The sequence below is a fragment of the Aotus nancymaae genome, unplaced genomic scaffold (assembly GCF_030222135.1).
Source record: "Aotus nancymaae isolate 86718 unplaced genomic scaffold, 86718_ANA_hifiasm-v0.15.2.pri h1tg000033l, whole genome shotgun sequence".
NCBI classification, from domain to species: domain Eukaryota; kingdom Metazoa; phylum Chordata; class Mammalia; order Primates; family Aotidae; genus Aotus; species Aotus nancymaae.
In genome coordinates, this window is record NW_026988447.1 from 50,976,578 (window position 1) to 51,000,653 (window position 24,076).

General features: G+C 33.7%; 1 protein-coding gene across 3 annotated transcripts in view; it reads right to left on the reverse strand.

Moving 5' to 3' along the window:
• UGT8 (UDP glycosyltransferase 8) overlaps window positions 1-24,076 on the reverse strand; it is an 82,288-nt gene that overhangs the window by 49,422 nt on the left and 8,790 nt on the right. For 2 of the 3 annotated variants that reach the window (XM_012472888.3, XM_012472889.2), the window contains exon 2: window positions 4,735-5,558. In XM_012472888.3, coding sequence (XP_012328311.2) covers window positions 4,735-5,556 — 822 coding nt within the window. In that variant the 5' untranslated portion in view covers window positions 5,557-5,558. Of the gene's footprint in view, window positions 1-4,734; window positions 5,559-6,608; window positions 6,671-24,076 lie in introns of those variants that run through there. The other variant, XM_021676418.2, reaches the window with a different exon arrangement.

Here is a 24,076-nt window from a genome sequence, read left to right on the forward strand (position 1 = left end):
TCCTTGGTCCCATGTACTATTATCTCTGTTTATCTCTAATCTAAATCTCTCCCCATGACTGTTTCCTTAAATAAAAATGTCTCCACAACTGGTGAAATTAAGATGCCCTGAATACTCCTAATGTAGAAAAATAGCATCTCTGAAGAACCTAAAAAGGAGTGCTATGCTGCCTCAGTTGGCTTGTCTTTCACTACAGTCCCTGTTTATATGCAGTTTTGGAAGAGAGAAAAGACTATTTTAGTTCACAATTGGGTAATGTATGGTTATCTGCTTTTCTAACTATCCATAACATAGAGTAGCTATTCTAATTCATTAAAATAACTTAGGAGGAAGTGGGGCGGTGGCTCACACCTATAATCCTAGCACTTTGGGAAGCCAAGTTGGGCAGATCACTTGAGGTCAGGAGTTCAAGACCAGCCTGGCCAACATAGCAAAACCTTGTCTCGACTGAAGATATAAAAATTGACCAGGCATGGTGACACACACCTGTAATCCCAGCTACTTGGGAAGGTAAGGCAGAATCGCTTGAACCAGGGAGGCAGAGGCTGCAGTGAGCTGAAATCATGCCACTGCACATTAGCCTGAGTGATAGTGAGACTCCATCTCAAAAAAAACAAAAAACCAAAACAACTTAGCACAGATTTTTTTTTTCTTAATGGCTGGGATGGTATACAGACATAAATTTGGAATAAACAGATGATAGTTATAATATTAACACTGTTGCACTAACCGAATCACCTATTTTTGGCAACTATTTCTATTTGATACAGTTCATTAAATATTCAACTTTTATTGAGTGCCAACCATTTTTCAGGCACACAGGCTGTAGAGTATCAACCTTTTGAGGTACTCACATTCTAGTTAAGAGAGCCATGTAAAACAAAAACACACAACAACAACAAAACAGTACTTAAAGTGCTATTATGTGCTATAAGAGTTTGGGGCTATAGAAGTTGAAAAGTGGCAGACAGCAACTGCATGGCAGCCTAGGCCATTTCAGCCAATGGGAAGTCATCTAAAAGGTATCACGTGAAACATTTAATGTTTAATAACTATTAGATTGCCTAAGTAAACATGTACTCTTCTTTGGTGGTATTATTATCTGCTAATAAAATTAATAAAACTTAAAATCACTCTCCAATTAGATGTCATTAACATTTAATATTTAAAGCATCTATTCAAATAGGGGCCTGTCTACAGACCTCCTTCTTGATCAAAGCAAAGAATTTTTATTTTTTAATCTGTATCCATGTTCTCTCCTGGCCTGCAATGATGGAGTAGATAAATCACTATATAGATGTAATCCAACCCAGACTTCTTCCCCTTAGTCCACATCGTTTAAGGACTCCTATTATAGGTAGCCAGGTAGTAGATGATGAGTTGTTTTTCCAGGCACATTCCTAACATGCATTTTAAAATGATTTCTAGTATGAAGGCACACCAATTTCTTTACTCTACACTGACACATTTTGTAATCAAAAGCATTTGAATTTAGGCTGATTTAGTTTATCAAACCTGTGAAGCATAAGTAAGAGTCCATATGGTTTCATTTGACTTGAATATTAAGTCCTCACAATCTTTGAGAGATGTAAAATAATTAAGATTCAAAAAAGTGCTGTCTCTGCATGGTTTTATACAAAATTATAAATGAGTACATGGCTAAAATGAGTGACAAAAGATGCAATTACCTTGACAAAATACCTAATAAATAGCAAACAACCCACATTACACCTGACTTTGCAACAGACTTTCTGTGTGGCCCTTGATGAAGTCTTTGTATCTACTATATGAGAAATGGATGGACTGTTCTCTATGTCTATTCTACCTACTTTAAGGGAAGGAATAAATAAAATGAATGGAGCTGAAATATATGCTCTCTACAGGATTTCTTTAAGCTCAAATACTATGAAACCTCTTTAAAATGTTCTTTATAAATTTTATCTACCCTTTCATCCCAGGTTGTGAAATTCAGTCCCACTGTCCAGTCATTTACACACATCCACAAAACCTAATCTGTTCCTGGTGTAAGATACCAAGGCAACTAACAATTAGGCTGCCATATGTGAATCATGTGTTCTACACAGCTACTTGTTGGGTCCTCTTGTGTTATCATCACAACTAATGCCCTGCAAATAATACAGGCATTTGAGAAACTCATTAACTTTTAGAATGAAAAGGTACAGTTTATTATCTCAAATAAATCTACTAGAAAAATCTCACTGGGAACACATGTTCATAAGCATATAAAACGACACCTGAATAAGGAATGCCTGAAAGAGTACTGCACATCATTCTTCAAAATACTCCCTGCTCAAAAACTATAAATAACATTCTGAAATGAAAACAGCCCTTCACAATGATAATCTAAGAGACTTCCAATAATTGCAATACAGTTATCTATGTACACATACTATATATAACACATGCACACATGCCATGTCTGTGTGTGCAACCAAACTAATTGGCACAAAGCAAACATTGTAAATAAAAAAACACATTTCAAAAAAACTACTACAGAAAGCTCAGAGGAAAAAGAAGAAAGAAGTCCACAAAGTAAATCCAGCCAGTGGAAATGAGAAATTATGGCAAATCAAAGGAGATTTTGAGTTCTTTATGTCAAGCTCCGAAGACCACTAAAAAGATGTTTTTTGTGTAAAACAAAATAGTGACACTAGTAAGGAAGGACATCTGTGTGCAGAGGAATCCATGAGAGAAAAAAATGCATGGATTGTACCAAAAAAAAAATCTCAGATGCTGTGCATCTTTTTGAAAAGTAGAGTACTGAAAACAAAACATAAAGTATTATCCTATACTTATACTGTGTCATTCAAGTAGCTGAACTCAAGACAAATGGAAAGGAACTGGAAGGAAAGAAAAGGCAATCAGAACATTCTTTTTTTGGGGGGACAGGGTCTCACTCTGACACCTAGGCTGGAATGTAGTGGTGTGATCTCAGCTCACTGCAGCCTTGACCTCATGAACTCAAGTGATCCTCCCATCTCAGCCTCCTGAGTAGCTGGGACTATAGACATGTGTCACCATATCCAGTTAATTTTTGTTTATTTTTTGTAGAGAGAAGTTCTCACTATGTTGTCCAGGATAGTCTCGAACTCCTGGACTCAGGTGATCCTCCTGCCTTGGCCTCCCAAAGTGCTGGGATTACAGGCATGAGCCACAGCATCCAGCCCCTTTTCATCATATGTTTCTTCTTCAATCAAGTGATTGAAGAAGAGAGAGAGCACCCAGATGAAAACCAAAAGGAGCTGGCAGAAAGGTTGTACTCTAGTTGGGAAAAGATGAAGACCTGGAGAGAACAAAAATGATTTCTGTAACATTATAAATGACTCAGTTAGGGTAAAGAAACACCTGATTACCAAATCTTTTAGAAGCTGCTTCTAAAATCTGATTTTAGCTACCTTTAGGAAGGTGACTCTGCCAGAGAAGTTTTGATGATTCAAAATGAGCTTGGATAAATTCATGAATGGCTAAGATAAGCGGAGATTAATCCCTATCTTTTACAGTTGATGTCAGAGAGAACAAGTGTGTGCCCTCATAGCTTCCAGTGGCTGCATATATTTGAAATGCTATGGGTGTACAGACCATTTTTATGTTTCCATGTTACATGAAATATATCAATATACTATTTATTAAATATAAGTCTAATGACCATATTAGAAAAGCCTACGGGTCATATATTTCTAAAAACTTTATTGCCTTATGACAAAATTCAGCCCTGTGATTGTTCTCATCTATATGAGAAAATCTGGATTTACTTTTCATCAAGGCCCTGACAGAATTTTCAGTATGTAGTACCAGAGCTAGAAATCAACAATTTAGCAGAATTGTTTTGAGTGGCTATTTCCAGAGGTAGGAGTACAAATAGTTTGAATAGAGAAAATCCTGCAATAAGCCCTACACTTCCTAGTAAATGGGACCTGATGTTGAGTTAAATTTAGAGATTCAGACTGACGTTAGAAAACTCACTGCAACAATAGGTATGTCTATGGCTTCTGCTAGTGTGGGATACCTAATAAAAAACAAACTAGGATGGTGAACAGGATACCAGGGGATTTACTGATGACTCAACCAATAAAAGAATTTAAGTTTGACATAAGGAACAGAGTTTCTTAAAGTACCACTGATTCCATCATTAAAATGAAATAGCAATAGAGTATGCTTTCCTTAAAACCATTACATTTACTTACTAGCTTAAATTAACTGACTCTCTACTTTGATGGAAGTTACCACCTCACTTTCATGATTGGACATAAACTAGTGTTATACCCTCCCAGAGAAGACCTCTATTCACTTGTTTTATTCTTATTTCAGTTCACTCAACCAAAGCTAAACATAGATACCTGTGCTATTTGGGGTAGAACAGAGGGGACTCTGTGTGTAATTAAAGGTAAAATCACTTATACTCATTAAAACTAACCATTTAATTATATTCTCCTCACATACTATAACTATTCCTTAATCAGAAATTTATTTCCCAGCCAGTTTATTGACCATATGGCACAGTGGTCTTTTCAGAATTCCAGAAATGCTCATTCAAAGCAGGAATGTTTCCCAGGGAAGTGTTGAACCCAAATAAAGGGACTTTTGAGGCCTCATGTCCTAATCACGTTTTAGAGTACTGTTACCTATCAAACAGTAACTAATCCTATCTCTTCCAAAAATCAAAATTGACTTTTACATTAAAAAAGAATTACCAAGGAATTCAGCAAACCTTACTTCTGGTAGTGGGCTGGCTGGCTTGGTTAGGATTCCTCCCACATAAACAACATTAGGTAGAGTAGGTCTTGGGAATTCCAGTGCTACGTCAGTACACAGCATCCACAGGCTGGACCCATGAACCAAATCATACATGGACTTCTCTGGCAGCATGTTGTACTTCTGCATTATCCTTTCGTATTTGGGAAGAACCAGAAAGCTGACTCCTAATCTGGAAATGAGGTAAACACCGGTATTTTTCATCCTTTGCAACAAGTTCATGCGGTCTGTGAGGAGTGAGTTAAACTCTGGGACGTATGCTAATGGAGCAGGAGCGCCCACTTCAGCAGGATACCAAAGGCCAGTTGAAAATACAGCATATTTAACCCCTAAAAGATGAGCTATCACAAATCCACACATATCATTAGGGTCCACCAGCAGCAGGTCAAACTTTTCTTTCTTCAGACCCTGGATCAGGGCATGGTTGCCAACCATCATGTCACAGTTCTTGGTATAGTGATCCAGTATGTCAAACAGTTCGACTGCTGTCAATCTCCCAGAGAAAATATTCCGCATCTTTGACTGTAGGAAAGCATCTGAGGTGGTACTGTTAAAGATCCCTGGGTAGCGCTGGAGGCTGTAATGATTAGATGGGGCGATGTCTCTGCCTTCAGAGAGGAGGAACACTGTATGGTGGCCTCTCTCGTGCAAGGCTGAGGCTAGCGTCTTGAAAATGTACATATGGCTTTCAAACATAATTGGCGGCACGATGATGATTTTGGCAGCCTTCACTATCCCAACAGCACTCCACAGGAGCATGAAGTATGGAGTGTAAGACTTCATAGCTGTAACAACAACCAGAAAACAACTTAAAAAAAAATATTATGCTTGCCATTCAAAACAAGCAATCACAGAGCTTTTTTCCCAAAAAATATCTGATCTAATACTTGGTCTAAAAAAAAGTCACTATTAAATATTATCCTGATATTTGTTCTAATTATCTTTTTGTTTTTGAAAGATCAATTATGTAAATATAGAATTGAAAGTAAAGTTGACATAAACTGAAATATACTAAAAATGGATCTGTTTGGGAACAAAATTGCATTAGTAAACTATTTTCAAACATTTGAAATAACATTTTGATGAGGTTGAATGACACATAATATATCTTTTCGGAATGATACCTATGAAATATCTACAGAACATCTGTTCATCTTCGAATTAAATGTCAATATTAATCCCAGGAACAAGAGTTGAGCTTTTTTTTTTTTTTTTTTTTTTTTGAGATGAAGTCTCACTCTGTAGCCCAGGCTGGAGTGCAATGGCGTAATCTAGGCTCACTGCAACGTCTGCCTACTGGGTTCAAGTAATTCTCCTGCCTCAGACTTCAAAGTAGCTGGGATTACAGTCATGGGCCACTGCACCTGGCTAATTTTTTGTATTTTTAGTAGAGACAGGGTTTCACCATGTTGGTCAGGCTGATCTTGTACCCCCCACCTCAGGTAATCCTCAGGTAATCAGCCTTGGCCTCCCAAAGTGCTAGGATTAGAGGCATGAGCCACCACACCTGGCCAAGCTACACTTTTTAATTTCCAGATATATCAGCATGTGTATCTTATTTAAATCATTTTATTTCAACAGCATACCAAAGAAAGATTATGTTTTAGAAAATAATTCTTTTGAATAGTTTCGTAATTTCGTAGAAAAGACTTTTTTCCCAGAGGAAAAAGAATCTTTAATACATATTTTCCCTTTATCTAAATACCATAAGTGTCCTAGCAACCTATATTTATGTAATCTATGTCAATTTGCTGATTCATTTCAGATCATTATGTAAAAGAGAAACTTTTAATAGAAAAGCTCAAGAGGGTTAATGGATCTCAGTAAATACTTACTGAAAAAGGACTGCTGAATGATTGCATCGCAGACTACACTCGCTATTTTGTACTTTTAACTCAGATGCAAATGACAAGTGAGATGATGGCTGTACACTTGAAGGCTGGTACTTCTCCTACCTTTTCATGTTAACAGACATGTGTAATAAAGTTGTCTTCTACTGGTTTTAGAGATAAACAATACTATACATGAGACCATATAGTGTGCAAATATATCCACTAATTTAGTCAATATAATTAATTATTAGACTCTAAGTTAGACCTCCAAATAGAGAAAATACCTAATCAATTGCTCATGCAAATTGGACACATTTCAAAAAACTCAAAATAGATTTACACATACATCACCAAACTGATACCTATTTTTACTCCTTAGAATACATTAACCCTCCTATTTGTACAAATTCCCACCATATATATGCAGTTTTAATAACTACACCTTCTCAACATTCAAACACTGCGAGCAATCTAAAGAAATCAATAGTAGGCAACTAATGGATTATTTCAATAACAAGACTGAACTCTAAAATACATATATTTCTAGATGCTTTTCTCCTCTCCTGCTCTAAGGAAAGTTTCAAACTATTTGAAAGTTGAAATTATACCATTAAGAATAAGTAAACGTAATGCACATTACAAACATATAAATGTCACTTAAACTATTATAAGGGCTTTAAAAATAATTAACTTTGGAGGAGATACTGATCCTATTGTAAAGTTTACTCTACAATTAGAAGATCAATGAAGGAAGAGAATTAGGAGCCTATCTTAGAAAAACCTTGCAAATCTTTGTTCTACTGCACTGCCTCACCTATGTGTCTCTCCAATGTTGCCTTCTCACAAATCTGAGGAAGGAAAAATGAGAGGTTTTACAAGGCAATATTATGAACTTTACAAGGAAATATTATGAGATTAATGCTAAAATAGGCAGATATTCCCACAGCTACTGCCCACTGCTGTCACTGCTTACATATTCGAGAGGATAGTACTTGATGATGGAACAATGGTAGAAAACCTCTCTCCTCACTGGGTTCTGGATCTACTGAGCAGACTACAGGCACACTCTGTTCAGCTAGAGTTAAAACAACTACTTTACTGATCATAAATAACTTAAAATAAAAATAATAGTAGAGAACAAATCTTTTCACTGTGTTTTTGTTTAATTCTTCCTTTGTAATTTTAATATTTTATTTCAGCAATTACTATAAAGTAAAAATAAATCATATAATTTTTTAATGAACAACTGCTTATATTTTAGAATAGCACCATCAAAGAGAACTTTCTGTAATAACAAATATGTTCAACGTCCAATATGGTATCCCCTATCCATGTGTGGCTACTGAACAGTTGAAAATGTGGCTGGTATGACTGAGAAACTGAAATAGAAATTTTATTGAGTTTTGCTACATGCTTCTAGTGACTTCCATACTAGAATAAGATTTAAAAGACAGTAGATTCTAAAAGTCACTGTTCAGAAATGCTAATATTCATGTGACAAAATACCTTCTAAAAATCATGCCTACTGGAAGTTCATACATCTTCATGAAACAATACTGATTACCAAGAAAAAAGCATTATTTATACAAGCATGGTATTCTACTGTTAAAATAAGAAATTATTTATTAAACATTACAACAGCACTTTAATCTCATAAACATCATTGTACAGAATGACTAACACAACTAGCAACAAACACTGAGATTCTTGCTAGTCTAGAATTAATTGAGTGTGCCTACTGAAAACATGATTTTCTGACATAATTATTGTATCATATCCCAATTTTAACATTTTGCTTTTAAAGCTTTTACAGTCAGGGGTTTTACTTATAAGATAGGATACAGTACCATAATTTCTTACCAAAATATAAGCACTTACAATTTCTGTTCATCAAACCAACCAAATAAGCATTCAATGAGTCATACATTGGTACTGCAGATTCCAGATGCCACATGAAAATATTAAAATTTTAATTATGACCCATCATTTTCAGTATATGACTTATGGTAGCACTTGACATTTAAAATGCCAACAGTATGGATTTTTTAAATACACGGTTAAAAAATGCTATGTCTAAAGTTTCTTGCATAATAACACCAGGAAAGGGTTGAATGAGACTTTAAGTGTAGTAACATCCAAGCAATGAATTCACTCTTCACAAAAGCACAAATCCACTCTTACCGATGGTCGTCAAACCTAAAGGCTAGTGACAACTGAAAAATTCCCCTATTATTTGCATTATTTAACATATTTCTCAATGTAATAAGAAATAAATGAGGTGTAAAGATTAGAAAGCAGGAAACAAGACTTACTGAATATTAGAAGATTTTCTTCACAGTAAACTCTAAAGAATTAACAAGGCAAACTGGTAAGAAAGGTCAAGATTCCTAGTTACCACACACACCTCCCAATAGCTTTGATCACCAGGAATAAGTATTTACATGTTAATCTATTCAGAAAGACACTGGGAATTATTCAAAAATAATAAATATCCAAAATGACAGAAATCTCCATATTTATGAAGCTTGCATTCTATTGGAAGGAGAGAAAAAATTTTTAAAAAATGAACAAAAATACATACTGTATAGCCATTTGGAAAATATTACCAAAATAAAAAGACCTTTATATCCATTTCCTAAATATTAAAGTTTTGGCTGTTGATTTTAATTAACTTAAGAATCTGAGTATTGAATGTCCTAGCTGATTTGAGACTATCAAAAAATACTTCAGAAAGTATATATTGGTATTTTAATGTGGCTTTTTTTGAGACTTTTTAAAACCCAGTATAAATATTGAATTTTATCAACAGTGCAACTGTTTTCTGCTTCTAAAGTTTACACTTTTGTTCAAAAGGAAATACAAAGAATGTTAAAGGGAATCAATATTATACTCATTATTTAATCATTCATTATTTCAAACCTGTTTAATAACTTACTATCTAAGAATTATAAAAGAGAAGCAAAAGAAAACATGACTAAGAACTGTGTATGAAGATAAAATTTTCTCAGATATAGTAGAGACCTAAAACAACCGCAAACTCCTAGTAATAAATCCCTTCAAAGGTAACAAAATGATTCTCAAATCCATCTGAAAAATAAAATTGTAAAACAAGCAAGAAGACATTGAAATGGGAGAATAATCAGTAGGCTTGCATTTTCAGTTACTAAAATATACTACAATATTACATTAAAATAATGTTACATTAAAATAATCCAGTAATGGTAGAAGAGTAGGATCAATGCAAAAAAAAAAAAGCCCCAAACATTTACATATGTTTGTAATGTAGTGTATAGTATGTATTGTACATTAATATATATTACACTAAACACTGACATTTCAAATCAGTGGTGAATGAGCAAATCATTCTAATAACTGGATTTGTCACTTTTAAAAAATTTGAAAAGAAGTTAGGAACTTACTTCAAACCACGAAACAAAACAAATTTCAGACCAGTTCAAGAGTTAAATAAAATAAATAAATAAAGCTATAAAATAATGGAAATGTTGGTGAAAATGTGTAGTACTCAAGCAGGGAAGAGCTTTCTAAAACAAAATCTCAAACAACAATCTAAATGGACACTGACAGACTTGAATACATTAAAAATGTGTGGACATCAAGAGAAAAAGAAGACAAGCCACAGATTAGGAGAAGCTATTTGGAAAAGATAGGTCTGATAAAGGAGTGCTATCGAAAACATACAAAGAACTCTTAAAACTCAACCATTTTTTAAAAACTCAATTAAAAAAAATAGGCCAGACCTTCACTGACACCACATCACAAAACATAGACAGATGGCAAATAAGCATATGCTCTATAACATACATCATTAGGGAAATGCAAATTACAACAGTGAGATAACACTACACATCATTAAAATGGCCAAAATCCAGAAAGCTGACATAATGCCGATGAGGATGTGGAGTAACAGGAACTCTCATTCATTGTTAGTGGAAATGCAAAACAGTACAGTCACTTTGGAAGACAGTGTGGCTGTCATACAAAACTAAACGTATTCTTATCACAATCCTGCAATCATGCTCCTTGGTATTTACCCAAAGAAGCTAAAAAAATAATGTCCAGATTAAAACCTGCACACAGGTGTTAATAGCAGCTTTACTAAATTGACAAAACTTGGAAACAACAAAGTAGGTGAATTAATTAATAAAGTGGTATATCAGACAATAGATTATATTCAGTGCTAAAAAAGTAAATGAGCTATTAAGCCATGAAAAGACATGGAGGAAACTTAAATGCATACTACTAAGTAAAAGAAGTCAATCTGAAATAGCTACATACTATTATGTTGGCACAAAAGTAATTGTGTTTTCTTGGTCATTACTTTTAATGGTTTTTGCCCAACCTAATATGTGATTTTGTACCTAATATATGATTCAAGCTATAGAGACATTCTGGAAAAGGCAAAAATACAGAGCTCACAACAAGATTATTGGTTGCCAAAGGTTAGGAAGTAAGTGAGAGATAACACAGGCAAAGCACAGAGGATTTTCAGGGCAAGTGAAACGACTATGTATGATACTATAACGGTGGATATATGTCATTACACATGCATCTAAACTCATTAAATGTACAACATCAAGAACGAATACTAATATAAACTTTGGACTTTGGATGATAATGATGGGTCAGTGTAGGTTCATTGACTGTAATAAATGTACTACTCCCGTGCAGAATGTCCATAGTGCAGGAAGTTGTGCATGTGAGAAGAGGGAGTACATAGGAAATCTCTGTATTTTTTGCTCAATTTTTCTGTGAACAAAAAACTGCTCTAAAAAATAAAATTCATTAATTTTTTTAAAAGGCTTTCATTCAAGCAGCCCACAATACTTATCTTAGAGTTTATATAATTATATAATTATCTTATTTCCGTTATATAATTCATTATAATTAGAAAAGATAATATAATTATCTTATATTTTAATATAATTATGTTGTTACAATAGCCAATCTGAAAAACACTCAATAAAAAGAAAATAAACTAAGTAATACAAATAAAATATGTAGACACATCAAATGCACCATAAACAAATATAATGACAAATGATATCCTAGATATACAACCTGCAACATACATAATAGATATTTAACTTCCCTAAGCATTCTCCTGAATTCATTTAGTGCAGGAGAGGATTATTACTATTCACAAATCTTAAAGGTATGTTAAATTCTCAACAACTGGGGATTGGTTAGACAAACTGTCATTGATTCATATAATGTAGCCACTAAAATAAACTTATAAAAAGAATATAGCATAAGATATTCAAGATTTAATGTTGACTAGAAATTAGGATACTAAATATTATACAGATCATGTACCACTTTGCAAAATATATACATGTGTACAATTATAGGAATGGTACTGCCAAAATAGTAGCATTTTTCTCCATATAGTATGAATTATAAGGGATTTTAACTTTTTCCTTTTGTGTATTCTAATTCACAGTGGGCATGTGTTACTCTTACTGAAAGAAAAACAAATATTATTTTAAAGTAGTACAGGATAAAAAAAATACCTCATTCACAGAAACAATAAAGTGTACAACATACCTTTTACATGACCAACACAGGATATTTGTTGGCTATAACATGGCCAGACTTCCTCTGAAGTTATGTACACAGGAATATTTTCTAAATGTATAGAAACACTTTTGTTTTAATGAAAGGAAATATTATAAAACAGTTAATCCTTCCCATGTTACAAATGATTCCCATGCTACAAATAGATTGAATAAAATTCTTTCAAATCCCAATGGATGATTTGTTATGTTTTGCTTGGAATTTAATCAAATTATACCTATGTTCATTCGAAAAATATAAAAAGAAGAGAGAATACATTTTTGAAAAAGAAACAATAATGATTTGGGATATCCATATAAATATTAAAACATATTTTTAAATCCAGTAATTAAAAACTGGAACTAACCCAATAATTCTACATGAAATTAATGTATCAATGTAGGAAGCCTATTAGAATTCCCTGAATAAATATAAACATAATATACAATGAAGGAAGTACCACAAATAGATGAGGATGGAGAAACTTATTCAATTGTGTTAAATATTTACTCTGTATTTGAAAAATAAAATCATTACTTTTTTTACCTTAAATCTTCCTTAAAGTAAATTGAATAGCATAATATTAAAAGTTTTTTAGATAAAGCCATTTAAGATGTTTAGCTTTAAAGGATTATCTGGAAAGAGAAAAAGAACTTTAAGCATAAAGCAAAGAAAACAGTTTTGATTCCAGAAACCACTATGAATCCAGCAGTAGATTAATTTAATTGTAGTATATTTTTAACAATGGAAAATTATAGAACCATCGAAAATTATGTTTTAAGATAATTTTAGTATCAAAAAATACTTATAACACTAAGATTAGAAATAAAATCACCTATATGACATATAAAGTAATTATGACAATAAAGTAAATATCAAACTGATAACAGTTTAAGGTTGTCGTCTTGAGCAATTTTCTTTGCTTTTCTTATATTTTTCAGGATTTTCAAAGATTTCTACCAAAAGTAGATAATTCTTATAACAGCTATCAGCTGGCACATCCATGGAGCTGAAGCCTTACTCTTATCCTCCCTTTGGAGTTAAGCATCTTAAAACATCAGCTTCTATTTGCTGGTCTTCACTTACTCCCCAGATGTTTATAGTCAGCCTTTGAATCTACCACAATTCTAACGAAATTCTCATTGTTAGGGGAACTAACACTTCCCAATTTCCACTTATCTGTTTGGACTTCCCTTTAACACTAGCCACTAGTGATTCTATATTCCTCTAAATTCTCTCTTGGCTTCTGGGATACTACTACTACTTGACTACAAGATTTTGGCAGTAGAATAATATACTGCCAGAATCTTGAAGAAAATTCGAAATTCAAAGAATGTACAAAAACTCAAAGGCTCTACACAAACAACTGCATATCAGTCTATCCTTTCTTATTCCTATTAAAAATTATTTCCATGCTTGCCTTCAAGACAGAAAGCCAAAAGCATTTTAATAGGTGTGTCTACCACTTGCCATAGGGAAACCTTTAACATCTCAGTGTGAATTAATTTGGGGAAAACAGTAAGAATATCAGGATATTGGAGTGGTACTTTACTTAAATGTTGCACATCCATAACATTCATCTATAAAAGTGATTTCTCCAAGGCCAAAGGAAGGGTGTCTTTTTTATTTTTATTTTTATTGAGACAGTCTCACTCTGTCACCCAGGCTGGAATGGCTCACTGCAACCTCTGCCTCCTGGGTTAAAGCAATTTTCCTGCCTCAGCCTCCTGAGTAGCTGGGATTACAAGCACACACCACAATGCCTGACTAATTTTTGTATTTTTTTTTTTTAGTAGAGACGGGGTTTCATCATGTTTGCCAGGCTGATATCAAACTCCTGACCTTGTGATCCACCCACCTTGGCCTTCCAAAGTGCTGAGATTACAGGTGTGAGCCACCAAGCCCGACTCAAAGGAAGGGTTTTAAACCCTTAGAACTCCAGAAAACAAATCAAATTAGCTATAATGCTCCTGTGCCTAGGTATCAATGGTTCATATATGCTGAAATTTAATACAGAAACACCCCAATATACTATTCAAATATTTTAAAGATGAAAATAGGCTTTTATAAATCCCTTGTGGTTCTCATTTTCCCAAAGATACTAAAGCTAAAATATCAGAGTTTAATATTGTACATGACTCCTGGTTACATTACTTTTTTTTTTGGAACATATTAACTCTCTTTAATTTTTATTTTTAAGTTCGGGGGTACAAGTGCAAGTTTGTTACACAGATAAACTTGTGCCATGGGGGTTTGTTGTAGAGATTATTTCATCACCCAGGTATTAAGCCTAGTACTCAATTATTTTCCTGATCCTCTCCCTCCTCCCACCCTCCACCCTTGTTATTTTTTTAAAAAGTGGGGAATCGCCTTTGACTACCACTTGAAAGAATCATTTCTCTAGTTTCACTAATTTAAGAGCTGCTCATTGTTAATAACTCTGAACTGGAAAGCATTCATGTGGATGAACCATTGAACCACATAAGAAAAAAACGACAAGCACATAAACTACATGAAAGAAGTTAATTTTTGAGAGTCTATCATCCCAGCAGCTCAGCAATTCATTATTTTAAACAAGAATTAATCAAAGTATCTTTGCATTAAGTGAAAAACAAAATAAGGGCTTATGGAAAATATAAAATCATGTCTGTCTACGGTGAATCATATTTAGAATAACAAAGGGGATGATTTAGTCCAAAGCAGATTATGTAATCTGAACAACTGAGGTTCTCTGTACTTTTAAGTTTTCCTGGCATTTACTGCTATGTGGACTGCAATAACGTGAGCAAATATACCAATCAATTGCCACCAGAGGTCAAACTCTGTACTACACAGAATATTGTAAGAGAAACTTCATCTCTCTTCAAAGCACCTTCTACAAATACACCTTGGAAAATGCCATCCAGCAAAATAATAAATATAAATTCAGTAAAATAAATATTGATTATCATTACTGATACTTTTAAATAAATTTTATTTTAAAAATGTATTTTTCTGCCTTTCCCTAGTATGACTTATGCTCCATAAAGGTGGGGATTTTAGTTAAATTTGGTAATTGCTTTATTCTCATTGCCTAACTATGTAGTAAGCACTCAATAATTACTTACTGAGTAAATGACTGCAATTGTGACTTCAAACCACAATATATAGATGGACCACATGCATCTCCACTACCAGCCCCACTTTTTTCTTTGATTTTAAATAAATGAACCTTCTAATTATATAAATTGTCTTATTTTTGAACAAAATTATGAATAAAAAGCCTTTTCCTGAGGCACTGATGTTGTTTACACACCTCAACTACAGAGAAAATTTCTGGGGTAATGTATACTACAAGTGGAGGAAGAAAGTAGCAAGTAAAAGTACTGATTTCATTACAGCTTCTCCTTGAATCTGGGGCCTCTCATCTTACACATTCACATTAGTGTTACAAATGACCAAGAGCATTGCCATTATCTTCAGTAATAACAAGAATTATGAAAGGAAACTAGAACTTAGATGCCAGGCATAGGAACATGAGAGACAGCTGTGCTCTTTTTTCTTTCTTCCAGTAATGGAATCCCTCCTCTACTTCAGTTTGGCTAATAGCCAAAAAGACGAAAGACAATTTTTCTCTACCACTCTAATAGCTGGTTTTAGTCATAAAAACGAGTTTACTCAATTAGAGTGAGACGGAAGCAGAAGTGCTATGTGCACTTTCTAATGTATGCCCTTGGAGGTTCACTTTTCAACTTCCTGCCAGCTGGAATAAGACATGGTAATGATTAACATCCTGGACTATACCGACAGAATTATAAACCAGAAAAGGGGTAACAACAAAGACACTTTGGTCCTCAGATTGTGTAACCATAACACCAGTCTGCCTGCTTATGCCCAAATTATTGTGTATGAAGCAGATAAGCTACCTTTTCTAAGTCACTGAAGCCCTAGGGGGAACTCAGAATCCTGGTTTGCCTAGAACTGGGGGGAAGTTCCCCAGGATGTGGGACTTACAATGCTAAAACTGGGAAAGTCTTGGGCACATGGGGACGAGCTGGTCACCCTATTTCTTTGACTTAACACACAAGTGTCAATAAACAGCAGCTGTTTTTAATTGCTACATGCCTTCCTTATATTACCTGCTTTATAAACATTATCTCATTTCATATTCATCTGAAGGCAAGAAAGTAGCCCCCAGTTTACAGGTAATAAGACCGAGAGGTTAAAAACTTGACAAAGATCTAGTATCTAGTAAATTAATGTACTTGTATCCCATCAAGTGAAGAGAGAAAGAAAAGAAAGCTTAAAAAAAAGTGTAACTGTCGACAAACTGGGGAAAAACCCAGCTTTATATCTACTTAGTTGTTAAATAACCCAGATTTTAAGCATGCATCTTCCATCTGTAGACAATTCTTGGTATTCTTAAGTTATTTATGGTAGCTATTAGCAATAAAACTACTAAAAGCAAGGAATCCCCTAAAATCACATGGTAGAATGGGAACATATTGATTTGAGGTAGGAGAAGAAATAATTCAGAAAATTGAAGCCACTTGTGGTTGGTTAAAACTGCCACCTGCAAAAAAAAAAAAAAAAAATCTGGCACCTTTAATTAAGAGTACAATCTGAGTGAAAACCTTACATTGAGAGAACTCAGTTTGGCTGTCAGCAGTAAATAAATATAGGTAACTCTAGATTTTCAAAATCTGCCACATTACTAAATTAATGTTTTTCATTCCATTAGAAAAATTAAAGGTATTTGCATAGAAGCACACAGCTTAACTGCAGAAATAAAACCAAAAATGCTGGCTGAATGCAAAGGAGGAATGAATTTGGTTTCATTTCATACATTTAATGAAATAATCCAAAGTTCCTTGTCAGAAGTTTTTGGTAAAAATTTCTGATGCAATCACTTTTGCTTTTAAAATATTGGTTTGCCTGATAACGAAATCATTTAAAAGAGCGTGATGAAAAATATTGTATCACTGTTACATTCCTTACACTATTATGTCATCTTATGAAAAATAAGATGAATAGAACTCTCTACAAGTATTACAGAGGCAGATCTTTCTTTACACACATGAAATACTGAAAGGAAGAAACTATTAGCAATACCACTTAAAAAATTCAATTTTGCACCTGAGACATCGCCAAGAGGAATACAAAAGAACCTCTTCTTGAAGGAGAGGTTATAAAGAAAGTTGTTGTTGCTGTTGTACGATTCCAAGCTAGCTGCACTTACCACTTTTTCAACACAAGTATCTGCAGTTATCTCTTTTCAGACATCTACAGTACAGGTGGTGAAGCTGTAATGAGAAACTCAACCCTATTCACTTATCAGTGATAGCTGGCTCAGGCCCACCTGGGGAGTTTCTCTGCAAACATTAAACAGGAAGGTAAGATAAAAAACAAAAACACAGAGAGAAAAGAAAAATAAGACAATAAAGAAAAATAAGATAATAAGATAAAAAGAAAAATAAGATAATACAAATATCAACAGACCGCACTCAGTACTTATACATAGTATGTGTCCCATTAATGCTTGCTGATAGTGATTAAATTTAACTATATAAAACACAAATATATAATCACCTAATGAAGTTGTTTTCATTAATGCTTGATGATAGTGATTAAACTATATAAAACACAAATATATAATCACCTAATGAAGTTGTTTTCATTAATGCTTTCTGATAGTGATTAAATTTAACTATATAAAACACAAATATGTATCACCTAATGAAGTTGTTTTCATTAATGCTTGCTGATAGTGATTAAATTTAACTATATAAAACACAAATATATAATCATCTAATGAAGTTGTTTTCATTAATGCTTGATGATAGTGATTAAATTTAACTATATAAAACACAAACATATAATCACCTAAAGAAGTTGTTTTCAAATTCCGGCATCCAGAAGAATCACCTTAGGTACTTAATAAAAATGCAGGTTCCAAAGTCACCTCAGCAAATAAGCTGTTACGGAGTGTAGGGAGAAACCTGAGACTCTGAATTTTTAGAAAGCAGCTGGAAATATTTATGCAATTCTCCCAGCATATTGACAGATAAGGATCTAGCACTGGCAACTTACATGCAATAAGAGAAATACAGGTAATACAATGATGGTAATATGGATCCCAACTATCAAGACCTAAATTGAAGCTCATCAATTATCCCGGGAATTTAGAAAAGCATAATGCACATAGCCCAGATTCCCAGGAACTCAGAATAAATAATTCCAAACAACTTTTTAAATTTCTGTATACAAAGTACCAGCAGTCCCTCAAGAGCACGTGAATAGTTTTAATACCTAATAAGCAGTAAGGAAACATGGCAGTTTCTTTCATTTACATTCTGTTTAATAGTCAACTTCCCCATTATTAGTTAATAAACAAATTCTAAGCTAATTTGAAGTAGTGTGTTAGTAAAGTTATCAAGATGAGTAATTAAAATAATTGTTAATGCATATTTAAAATGTTGGGGTTTTTTTTGGACATGTATGATACTTGGTACCTTAAGACTATCTTTTCAGTTAGTTCACATTTTAAGTGGTTTAAATTATAGAGATAATATCATTTTAAGTGACGTATAATGACAAGAGAAACAACATGATTGCAGCATGAATCTATGGATCCTCAAATCAGTAGCCTTTGTCATAGGCCCAAGTCATTTAATTTTTGTTCCTAATTTTCTTCACCTGTCAGATATGGCCATGAAATTATGTAGCTTGGAATATCCCTTACTATTCTAAAACTTACTGGAAAAAAAACTGGGTTTAAGAATAGGTTTAATGAGATGATTGATATATTTGGTTCCTAAAAAGTAGTTAAGACCAGACCAATGAATTCTAAGAAACAAAATGAAAAGAAATAGAATTTACCTTGATTTTAAATTTTAAGTTATAGAGAATCACTAATCTGAAGACATACTTTATAGGAATACTATTAAAATATAAATTGTGGTTCGGTAGATCTAGGATGGGGTCCTATATTACTTATTTCTGAAACAAGCTCTCTAGTAATAGGGGATGCCACTAGTGCTTGGAGTACACTTTGAATAAGCAAGGATTTATAGCAAAACCAAGAGGTAGAATAAAGAGTAACAAAATGATCAATAACATGATTAAGCAAATCAACAATACCAATAACCTATTGGAAAAGAAATTATTTTTTAATGAACCATACACTAAAGGACAATTTGTTTAAAAAAATAAAAGAACCTAATAGATCTAATGTGCAATTTTCTTAATGGACCGATATGTGGTAGGTGGGCCAATCTTTGAACACATGGCTATAGTCCCACACTGGCTGCACATAATAATCACCTGGGAAGCTTTGGAAAACTAGAGATGGATGAAAACCTGCCATCTACAATGTAGTTCAACCAAAGCAGAATTTCTGAGGATGAGGCCTAGGACTAATAGTTTTTTGCTTTTTAAATTCTCCTCCCCCTCATTTCCTATAATAAAAATCAAGAAAATCTAGGCTACACTTAGATGATGTCATAGCAAAATCTTAAAAAAAAAAAAAAAAATAATTCAACCCTGTTTTCTTTAAGAAATTGAGAACTGTGTGGGTTTACCTGAATTAACAATATTTGTTGATGCCTAAATAACCAATTAGTAAGTAAAATCAGATATCATGAGTTTAGGTTATAAAACTAACCAGGCAAGTATTTTAAAATATCAACTGAATTTTTCTTTTTTCCTTAAGATGATCAGAATTTTTTCATTATCCAAGAAAAGTGTGAATTGATGAGATATTTGATATCATAGATAAGTGGGTCTCAAACATCAGTATGCATCACAATAACCTGTAGGGCTTGTCACAACACACACTGTTGGGCCTGCCTTCATGGCTTCCAATTTTACAGATCTAGGATGGGTCCCAAAATTTCCATTTCTAACAAATTGCCAGGTAACACTGATGCTTCTGTTACAGAAACCAAATTTAGACAATGTAAGTACAAGTTTGTAATTTAAAAAAAATGCAATTTTCCTTTTTAATAAAGAAAACAGTGGTATTAAAACACTTGTGTCTTGATCACATACATAGTTTTAAAATAAACATGCATATATATTTTTATATGTGTATATATATTTTATATATGTATGTACAGATATATGTACATATATCCTACAGAGTAAGATGTGGGTTTCTATTTCTGCAGTTCCCCAAGACTAGCCTCGTACAGTTATCTCCATGAATCTGTATCATGTGATGAACATTCAGCAAACAATATGGAAATTCCTTGTTTTGATTCTGATCCCATCCTTACACAAGTGAGAAAAGTTTCATAAATCATACAACTGAGATTATCTGAGGCTTTACATTCTGACAAGTATAATTTTCTTTAAAAAAAATACAAAAACAATGCTTTATGTTTTAAAATGTTTTGTTAGGATTCTTTATAATTATCTTTTATTGGGATTTTAATTAGTAGAATACTGCAAGTGAATCTGGAGAATATCCAGATCAAATTTTCATCTTCTCCTCCAATGAAACGCATTCACATGTAGGAGAAACAGCTTTTCAATACATTACTAGAGATTCTTAAGGCTACAGTAATGTTGGAGAATTACAAAAGATCATGGGATTGTTTCCGCACTAATTAAGATGTCCTTTCTTCACTATCACTAGTTTAAATGTATTTTTAACATTATTAAGAGTCATAAAATACATTTTCATGTAATGTGTCAAACATGTTTTCAGGACAAAACTGCCAAACATAACCAAAAAGCAAATCAGAACAAGAAACAAAATTCTAGGTATTTTTCCTATTCCATTCCTTGAAAGTCTTCACAGGTGCACAAATAACAAACTTCCCTATTCTTCCCTATAGAATTCCACCATCATCACTAGGAGAAGGTTGTATTAGATAGGTTGAGTATTAGATTAAATATAGAAGTTATCTTAGACCCCAGAAGTGGGAAAATTTTGGTAGCTTTTGCAGAAAGAATAAATTTCTTTGATGTTCCTTTACTAACAGGTTAAAATGTACAGTTTTGTGTGTTCTAAGTATCTAGGATTATAATAGATATTCACCACAATGAGGCATGTCCAGAGAAAGTCTTTTATATATCATTGCCATTGTCTTATGAAAATAAGATAAATATACTTAAACATTGACATTTAATATATTTGTGCCAAAATGATACAAAAAATTTTAAAAACATGTATTTTCATTAAAAAATAAATTAGTCTTTGGGAGGCCAAGGTGGGCAGATCACGAGGTCAAGAGATTGAGACCATACTAGCCAACATGGTGAAACCCTGTCTCTACTAAAAATACAAAAAAAAAAAAAAAAAAAAAAAAATTAGCTGGGCATGGTGGCGTGCACCTGTAGTCCCAGTTACCCGGGAGGCTGAGACCTGAGAATCGCTTAAACCCAGCAGGCGGAGGTTGCAGTGAGCCGAGATTGCGCCACTGCACTCCAGCCTGACGCCTGGTGACAAAGCAAGACTTTGTCTCAAAAATAAAATAAAATAAAATAAAAATAAAAATAAATTAGTCACACTTTACAAACTAAAGATAGGTGACTTCAAATCCTTCATTTGTAGAGAAAGTGGCCAAGTCTCCATGGGGTGGTTGCCTGGAATCACACAGCTAGTTCAGTTACTCACTGGCAGAGTCAGAGCTAGCATTAAGGTTTCCTGGGTCCTAATCCAGAATCCTTTGTGTGTATCATATAAACACTCTCCAAAGTTGTTACTGCCATATGTCAGATAATAGTTTGACTTTTTATTGAATTCTGTGATACATGAATCAAAATAGCAGTCTTTGTAAAGCTTTGGTCATGACTTTATTAAACTTTATAAAACCCTTAAATATTTAGACTATAAAAAAAATATGATACATCTTGGCTCTAAAGCAGAAGAGTTCTAGCATATACTAGGTTGCTTATTGAATGAATGAATTAATTAATTCTAAATGTTACAGATACTGTACAGTCCACCAGGAAATCAACATATCTGGTTCAAAATGTCTTCCTTTCAATCTCCTTTTGGATGGAGTAATGGGGTAGAATAGGAACAGAACTGCATTTAGGTAATATTAAAATAAGCTACCTCATTTTTGCTGGCAAAAATAATGGTCAGAAAGCATAAGGCATGTAGAGCTCACATAGAGGCTAGAGGAACAACCAAATCCTAGTGATGGGCAGACGCCTATCCCATCTCCACTCTATCCATCCCTTCCCCACACAAGTTTGTAAACCACTCACTAGGATCCCTCCTGTGAATTTCCTAGAAGAAGCAGGAAAATTATCTTCTGAAAAGCTGAAGGGAGAGAAAAAAATAAAGGAGAGAGGATAGCCAGAGGGCCTTATTTCTGTATATTGCATGTAGTTTAGAAGTTTAAAGACAAAGTATATTCCAAAGCATATTTTCAGATAGCGTCTAAGTGACTAAAAGAATATAATGACCTCTCAAATGCCTTCAAGAATTATTTAAAACTGGCGAATTAAACAGACAAGCATTGCTTCTGATTAATAATCTTATCTAACTTATCTCTTCTTTTCCTTTTGCTGAGGAATTGTCTTAAAATATATTCTTGTTTTTTATTTTTTTTAAGAGACAAGGTCTCCCTATGTTGCCCAGGCTAGAGTGCAGCAGCTATTCACAGGCATGAACCCCACAGCACACTACAGCCTGAGACTCAACTCCTGGCCTCAAGCAATTCTCCCATCTCAGCCTCCAGAGTAGCTGGGACCACCAACCTGCACCACTTCACCTGGTTTAAAATTTATTCTTATTCCTATTGCTCTGCTCAGAGGGAGATGGAAAGGGAAATCTTTTGGCCAGAAGAATTCTGTGATTATCAAAGGAGGAAATAGGCACAAAGAATGAAAAAAAAGTATTCTGTCTGGGCTGGTGCTTTAATTTAATTGGTATAAAAGGTCTATGGGGAAGTGGGGAACTGGACAATTAGAACACTTCCTAAGTCATCTTCCTCATGGATATAATCATTCTTTTCTCTAACTGTGGTTTCATGACATCAAGCATACATATACTGAAATGTAAATACAAAATAAAAACTAAATGCAGTTATCACTTGATTATTTTATTAGCATTACCTAGTATTAGTTGTGAATGCACGTCCATCTATTAGAAGCCCCAGGTAAATTTAAAAGAAAAACTTACTAAACCATTATAATTTTATAGTAGAGTTCCATGGAACTGTAATATAATCTTTCTATATATCAAACTTTTTTTTCTATTGTGACTAATGTAGCAATCCCTATACGATATGTTGTTCCTATGCAGAATACCACGTTAAAAAAAAATAGGGGAATGTTTCAAGTTTGAATGATGAAGTTCTGGAAAAAACAACAGATAAAAAAATCAATCAAAATATGTATAAAAATTAGGAAACTTACCCTTATTGCCTTGTGAACAAACTAAAGATGCCATTCAATCATGTTCAAATATCTTATCTCTGATCAGTAGTGTTTGTCCAAGGAGTATGAGGAGACAAGAGACTCCACACTCCAAGAGTTCATACTCTCCTTAGAGGGAGAATGAAACCTAATTGTTAACATCAATATATATACAAATCAAAGTCACAGAAAAGTGACAGAGACTGGAAAGCCACAGTCTGAGGTGGGACTTGAGTGTCCAAACCTTGGGTGAGAATTTGGAAGTGCAGAGGAAAAAAAAGGCAGGACATCTCAAGTCGGGGGATATCCTGAAAGGAATGCCCCATTGGGTAAACAGAATAGAATCCTATTGAGGAGTAGGAGAAAATAAGACTGATCAGAAAGCAGCTAGACAATAAAGAGCCTTGAAAGCCAGGTTAAAGATTTTGGATCCCCATGTGAAAATAAATGTCAGAGATAGTTAACTATAACACTTTCCCACCAATATTCCTAGTAAACTTCAGCCCTGCCTTGGCAAGGTGTTCCCTATTTTGGATGTTGAA